The sequence below is a fragment of the Aquarana catesbeiana genome, linkage group LG01, assembly GCF_042186555.1.
Source record: "Aquarana catesbeiana isolate 2022-GZ linkage group LG01, ASM4218655v1, whole genome shotgun sequence".
NCBI classification, from domain to species: domain Eukaryota; kingdom Metazoa; phylum Chordata; class Amphibia; order Anura; family Ranidae; genus Aquarana; species Aquarana catesbeiana.
Genome location: NC_133324.1, coordinates 875,775,840 through 875,783,459, shown reverse-complemented (window position 1 = coordinate 875,783,459; position 7,620 = coordinate 875,775,840). Strand labels below are relative to the sequence as shown.

The following is a 7,620-nucleotide window of genomic DNA, read 5'->3' as shown; positions in this document are numbered from 1 at the left end:
AACCTTCCTCATCCTCTGTCACCCAAGCAGGGACAAGTGTGCAGTCCCCTGCAGTTGACAGAATGGATAAACCGTCCACAGCTATTCCTGCCATAGCCCCGACATCAGCCATGGAGGAGTCAGCTGAGTTATTTGACCACAGCATCAGCCACTTGCGCCTTGATGATGCCCAGCCATTACTGGATTCAAATGTTGGCGGCATGCTCGGATAAGGGTCTGGTATTTATTTTGGGGGGGCCCCCACGCTGTTTTTTAAAAACAAAAAAGGCGTTTTTTTTTTTGCAAATTTTTTTGCCGTGAAATCCGCTGACAGCTGATGACTCATTGGTTGCTAGGGACGCGGCGGCCAGCTTCCCAGCCCCCTGCTTAGCAACCAGCTTTATACAGTGTGTTTAAAGAGAAAAAAAAAATGTAAAAACTGCATGCAAAACGCATAAAAAACGCTGGTTTAAAAACGCAAAATGCACTGAAAAACGTGCCTGAAAAACGCATCAACTGCAGCTGCATAGGTGTGAACCTAGACTTAGTATCAGAATGTTTACCGCAATATTGAAGTCCCGCTATAAGTCACTGATTGCCACCATTACTAGTATAAGAAAAAAGAATAAGAAAAAAAAAACCTCCAGTCTATATCCCATAGTTTATAAACGCTATAACTTTTGCGCAAACCAATCAATATACACTTATTGTGATTTTTTTTACCAGAAACATGTAGCAGAATATATTTTGGCCTACATTTATGAAGAAATTTGATGTTTTACGTTTTTTATTGGATATGTTTTACAGCAGAAAGTAAAAAATAGTGTTTTTTTTTTTTCATAATTCTCGCTCTTTTTTTGTTTATAGCGCAAAATATTAAATCCGCAGAGGTAATCAAATACCACCAAAAGAAAGCTCTATTTCTGGGAAGAAAGGACATAAATTGTATTTAGGTACAGTGTCGCATGACCACGCAATTGTCATTTTGCCGCTCCATCAGCGGGTGGGGTGGACTTGATGTCCGCCGGCCACCCACGATCGTTCCCCGCAGTAACAGAATGGGGATCTGCCTATGTAAACAAGGCAGATCTCCATTCTGACAGGGGAGATCATAGAGATCCTGTCTTTCTGCTAAGAAGGAAAGACAGATCTGTGCGTTTCCCCAGTCACACCGCCCCCCATACAGTTAGAACACACAAACAGGGAACACGTTTAACCCCTTGATGTTAACCCCTTCCCTGACAGTGCCATTAGTACAATGTCAGCGCATATTTTTAGCACTGATGACTGTAACAATGTCACTGGTTCCCAAAAAAGTGTAAAAAATGTCAGTTAGGTGTCTGATCTGTCTGCTGCAAAATCGTAGACCCGCTAAAAAGCACTGATTGCCATCATTACTAGTAAAAAAAAAATAAAATAATAAAAAATCCATAAAACTACCTCCTATTTTGTAGACGCGATAACTTTTGTGCAAACCAATCAATATACGCTTATTGCGATTTTTTTTTTACCAAAAATATGTAGAAGAATACATATCGTCCAAACTCAGGAAGAAATTCGTTTTTTTATACTTTTTTGGGGGATATTTATTATTGCAAAAAGTAAAAAAATATATACTTTTTCAAAATTGTTGCTTTTCTTTTGTTTATAGCGCAAAAAATAAAAACCGCAGAGGTGATCAAATACCACAAAAAGAAAGCTCTATTTGCGGGGAAAAAAGGACATACATTTTGTTTGGGTACAACATCGCAATTGTCAGTTAAAGTGACGCAGTGCCGTATCGCAGAAAATGGCCTGGTCAGGAAGGTCATAAATCTTCTCCAATCCCATAGCTTGGTTGCTATGGGCTGCTTTTTAAAATTTTTGGTGTTATAAAATCAGCCTCAGTGTACTGCTTCCATCCTCAGTGGAGAGGAGAGCAGACTGTGTGACTCCCCCATCACCGGCCATAGTCTAAGCCTGTACAGCTCTCTTCACACCAGTGACCTCACTCACTCCTCCCCTCCCCGGGCAGAAGAAGCCTCGGAACTCTGATGGCCGTGCCCCGCTCTCGGCGGACGTGTTTCTCCTCTGCACACGTGATGACGTGGAGGTGTAAACATGGCGGCGGACATCACTTTGCTGTTCAGAGCCAGTGTGAAGACTGTAAAAACCCGCAATAAGGCGCTGGGGGTGTCCCTGCCGGAGACCGATATACTGAGGAAGAGCCGGCCCCGGGGGACCTTCAGTGCCAGGGCCCGGGATGTGGTGAGTGCAGGCTGGGGACAGAAAAGGGGACCTGTCAAAGCCAGCTGTTGTGGAACTACACCTCCCAGCGTGACCTGACGGCTTCTACTGGGAGCTGAAGCGCTTCCCTTCATCATGGGTGAGGAGAGGGGAGAGCACCGGCCATCTCATGGCTGCTGTGGAACCACAACTCCCAGCATATCCTCACATCTGCTGACCTTCCATCATATGCTGGGCGTGTATAGAATCCATAACCCCCTATAGATTGTAATGTGTCCACAACACTTCTTCATGACGTCTTCCTCCGGGGCTCGTCCTTCCGCCTGACGTCTTCCTCCGGGGCTCGTCCTTCCGCCTGACGTCTTCCTCCGGGGCTCGTCCTTCCGCCTGACGTCTTCCTCCGGGGCTCGTCCTTCCGCCTGACGTCTTCCTCCGGGGCTCGTCCTTCCGCCTGACGTCTTCCTCCGGGGCTCGTCCTTCCGCCTGACGTCTTCCTCCGGGGCTCGTCCTTCCGCCTGACGTCTTCCTCCGGGGCTCGTCCTTCCGCCTGACGTCTTCCTCCGGGGCTCGTGCTTCCGCCTGACGTCTTCCTCCGGGGCTCGTGCTTCCGCCTGACGTCTTCCTCCGGGGCTCGTGCTTCCGCCTGACGTCTTCCTCCGGGGCTCGTGCTTCCGCCTGACGTCTTCCTCCGGGGCTCGTGCTTCCGCCTGACGTCTTCCTCCGGGGCTCGTGCTTCCGCCTGACGTCTTCCTCCGGGGCTCGTGCTTCCGCCTGACGTCTTCCTCCGGGGCTCGTGCTTCCGCCTGACGTCTTCCTCCGGGGCTCGTGCTTCCGCCTGACGTCTTCCTCCGGGGCTCGTGCTTCCGCCTGACGTCTTCCTCCGGGGCTCGTGCTTCCGCCTGACGTCTTCCTCCGGGGCTCGTGCTTCCGCCTGACGTCTTCCTCCGGGGCTCGTGCTTCCGCCTGACGTCTTCCTCCGGGGCTCGTGCTTCCGCCTGACGTCTTCCTCCGGGGCTCGTCCTTCCGCCTGACGTCTTCCTCCGGGGCTCGTCCTTCCGCCTGACGTCTTCCTCCGGGGCTCGTCCTTCCGCCTGACGTCTTCCTCCGGGGCTCGTCCTTCCGCCTGACGTCTTCCTCCGGGGCTCGTCCTTCCGCCTGACGTCTTCCTCCGGGGCTCGTCCTTCCGCCTGACGTCTTCCTCCGGGGCTCGTCCTTCCGCCTGACGGCTTCCTCCGGGGCTCGTCTTTCCGCCTGACGTCTTCCTCCGGGGCTCGTCCTTCCGCTGGGACCCGTCCGCCTGCCTGACGGCTTCCTCCGGGGCTCGTCCTTCCGCCGGGACCCATCCGTTCGCCTGATGGCTTCCGCCGGGACCCGTCCGTTCGCCTGACGGCTTCCTCCGAGACCCGTCCGTCCGCCTGACGGCTTCCTTCGAGACCCGTCCGTCCGCCTGACGGCTTCCTCCGAGACCCGTCCGTCCGCCTGACGGCTTCCTCCGAGACCCGTCCGTCCGCCTGACGGCTTCCTCCGAGACCCGTCCGTCCGCCTGACGGCTTCCTCCGAGACCCGTCCGTCCGCCTGACGGCTTCCTCCGAGACCCGTCCGTCCGCCTGACGGCTTCCTCCGAGACCCGTCCGTCCGCCTGACGGCTTCCTCCGAGACCCGTCCGTCCGCCTGACGGCTTCCTCCGGGACCCGTCCTTCCGCCTGACGGCTTCCTCCGAGACCCGTCCTTCCGCCTGACGGCTTCCTCCGAGACCCGTCCTTCCGCCTGACGGCTTCCTCCGAGACCCGTCCTTCCGCCTGACGGCTTCCTCCGAGACCCGTCCTTCCGCCTGACGGCTTCCTCCGAGACCCGTCCTTCCGCCTGACGGCTTCCTCCGAGACCCGTCCTTCCGCCTGACGGCTTCCTCCGAGACCCGTCCTTCCGCCGGTACCCGTCCTTCCGCCTGACGCCTTCCGCCGGGACCCGTCCTTCCGCCTGACGCCTTCCTCCGGGACCTGTCCTTCCGCCTGACAGTAGAGCTGCACGATTCTGGCTAAAATGAGATTCACGGTTTTTTTTGCTTAGAAGATAGATCACGATTCTCTCAACGTAACATCACCTTTCACATTAAAAAAAAAAAAGAAGAGTTGGGCTAACTTTGCCGTTTCGTTTTTTCTTTATTCATTGAAGTGTATTTTTTCCCCAGAAATTGCATTTGAAAGACCGCTGGGCAAATACAGCGTGACATAAAATATTGCAGCAATTACCATTTTATTCCCTAGGGTCCCTGGGGGTTCCAAGTATTTTTCTAGCAAAAAATATCGATTTTAACTTTAAGTATCAGAAAAAGATTTAGACTTTAAGTGGTTAAACTTCCTGCATTTAGACATTGTTGAAAACTTGGCAGACTGCCCAGATTATTTATTTACACAGAAGTTCTATCCCTTTGATCTAAGAAGGAAGCTTAGTTGCAATGTTTCAAGTTAAAGACTTGGCAGACTGCCCAGATGCTTTCTTTTGATAGCTGAGTGAGCACATAGTCTCTCCACTTGTTTATATGAAAGAATCTGCAGGAGAGATCTGGGGGGGGGGTGAATCGATATCACGATTTTTTTTTAATGAGCTCTACCCAACAGCTTCCGCTGGTACATGGCCTTCCACCTGACAGCTTCCGCCGGGGGTCGTGCTTCCACCTGACAGCTTCCACCGGGACCTGTCCTTCCGCTGGGACCTTCCCTTCCACCTGACAGCCTCCGCCTTAGCTTGTTTTGACAGTTTCCGCCTCAGCTTGTCCTTCCACCCGACAGCTTCTGCTGGTAATTGCCTTTCCGTCCGACACCTTCCGCCTCGGCTTGCCTTCCAGCCGACACCTTCTACCGGGGGTTGTCCTTGTGACTCTGCAACATCTGGAGATGATTGAGATGATCTGATGATACGTTGGGCTTAGTAAGATGTACCTGTCACTTCCCAGCTGATCTAGGTCCTCTATTACAGCTCCCTCTGGTTCCATCTGCTGGTATCCTCTTCTTTCTTCACAGTGGAGGTCCGTGTCATCTAAGGTCTATACACAAGTCTTCCTGTCACTCTCCAGCTGGGGGGGGGGGGGGGATCCCGGACTGTTCTGTTGGGATTTGTAATTCCACAGCAGCTCAGAGTCATTATGAGAGTTACATTTTCTACGAGAGATGATCTATTATGCATTGTAAAGTGTTGTTTTTCACTCTCCAGCTGTTGTGCTGAGACTTGTGGTTCCTCATCTTTCTGATGGGACCTGTACTTGTACAACAGCAGATAGAGATGTACTGTAAAGATTATTCTTCATGTGTGATGATAATACTGGGAGAAAGAAGATGCAAGATGTAAATATGATGTAACTTTACAGGTGGTATAATCAGCACAAGCCCCATTCTGTCATGACAGCTTCTTCTAAAGTTTGTAAAGAATAATGGATGTTCAGAGGTATCATTGTTCTGACTAGGAAAGACAACCTGTCACTTTACAGCTTGTATGTAGCCCCCGGTACTGACTGGTTCTGATGATTTCCTTCATATAATAGTGTTTGTTTTATGTTCCATCTGGAACTCAGCTTAGAATTCTATTTGTGAAAATGAACAGTATATAGCAGGGGTCTTCAGACTACGGCTCTCCAGTTCAGGAACTACAATTCCCATCATGCCTATTCATGTTTGTTAATGTCAGTTATACAATGCCTCTTGGATGTGTAGTTCTGCAACAGCTGGAGGGCCGTAGTTTGAAGATCCTTTTTATATAGTATATTCCTGGGTATAATGTAATGTAATACATTTTTACGTAGGTTAGTCTTAGGATGTGGACATTTTTCACTTGAACTGTCCCTAATTTTACATTTCATACACGTTTACAATGAAGTCTCTGTTTCAGTCTCTGGAATTATTGAGTTTACTGTGCATACTAAGTTAGCAGTGCATGTTGTTATATTATTCATTTAATTTAAGGTTACTGTTATAAAAAAAAAGCAAAAAAACTTTTATCTAAAATACAAGTACTTGATATCACATGCTCTTACTAAGAACCGAAATTTTGTTTTTTTTTCGTTTTTTTTTCATTTATTAAGCCTGTGGTGGGCATGCAAAGACTGTAAGTGAACAACGTGCACTTAGAGTATGTCTCTGGTTCATCTCCTTAAGAAATAGGACCCTTCCAGGGCACAGAGGCTCCTGACGGGGGTAAGGCACACCCAGGTCCACCTAGCCAAAAGACCTAACAGACCCCTCACTTCATCATCAGCTGAAGCCAACCACTGAGAACTAGGTGAGGAGCTCTCCCTAGGTGAAACTTGCTAAGACAGGGGAGGAAGGAACCTGCTGGTCACACATCCTTCAGGGTAGGCCCAAGGACCCACACCCTCCATCCAGAGTGAAAGGCAACACATGTCATGTGTTGCCTTTCACTTATGTCAAGGAAGTACTTCAAACCCACACTTTTTGTGGTGCACACTGCTATTTGGTTTCTTTGCCCATCAGAGATTTTATATATATATATATATATATATATATATATATATATATATATATATATATATATATATATATATATATATGTGTGTCTCCCCCAATCACTAAAATCTTCATATATGCTTTAACAAATTTAATATTGAACGAAACCCATTGGTTTTAAGCCAATCTCACACAAAACAATTATGTTCAAGTCATGTGAACAACTGTCTCAGTTGCTTGTACTGTAAATTGAACTGACTGGTGTCATAACTGATCACATGTGCAGCACCTTGACAGCTGCAGATCAAACAGAGGCAAAGATGGCAGCTTCCTTGGCTGTAAAAGATAGGAGAATGTCGTTGGGCTCTAATGTTATATTAACCACTTCCTGACAAAGAAAAGGGAAAGTGGTCAGCGGGACTTTAAATGAGGCCAATCACTATATAAAGTAAACATGTGGGATATAAAACACAGTGTTGCTTTTATGGGTTCCAACAAAAAGGGGGAGTTTTTGAATGAGAGATGTATACCAAAAAGCAGTCTTAGCAAAGAACATTTTATTATACCGTGTGAGATTATGTATAACATACTGAATAACACAAAAATGCATACACAGAATCGCATACACGCAGGGCATGCTGAAAACCGCATATAAATATTGACGCCATGATACTTGGCATATCATGAAGTAAAAATAATCCTGCACAACATGGGCCACTGGAAGGGCTGAATGATGTTTGAAAGTCTAGAGTAAAACAAAATAAGAGACATAAAATCATCTGTTTGGACATCATGCATCTATGTGAGCCTGGCGCGTTTCGTTGGGGTATGCAAACTCTTTAGGGGCGAATGCAATGGTGATCTATAAAGAAACATAACCATATGGTATAATATTGTAACTGAATAATAGGAATAAATAATGCATAAGGGACAGGATGGACATCCCTATAGATACTTA

General features: G+C 48.0%; 1 protein-coding gene across 1 annotated transcript in view; it reads left to right on the top strand.

Moving 5' to 3' along the window:
- Positions 1–1,966: 1,966 nt before the first annotated feature.
- STX18 (syntaxin 18) overlaps positions 1,967–7,620 on the top strand; it is a 252,106-nt gene continuing 246,452 nt past the window's right edge. The window contains exon 1 of the mRNA XM_073610225.1: positions 1,967–2,226. Coding sequence (XP_073466326.1) covers positions 2,080–2,226 — 147 coding nt within the window. The 5' untranslated portion in view covers positions 1,967–2,079. The remainder of the gene's footprint in view (positions 2,227–7,620) is intronic.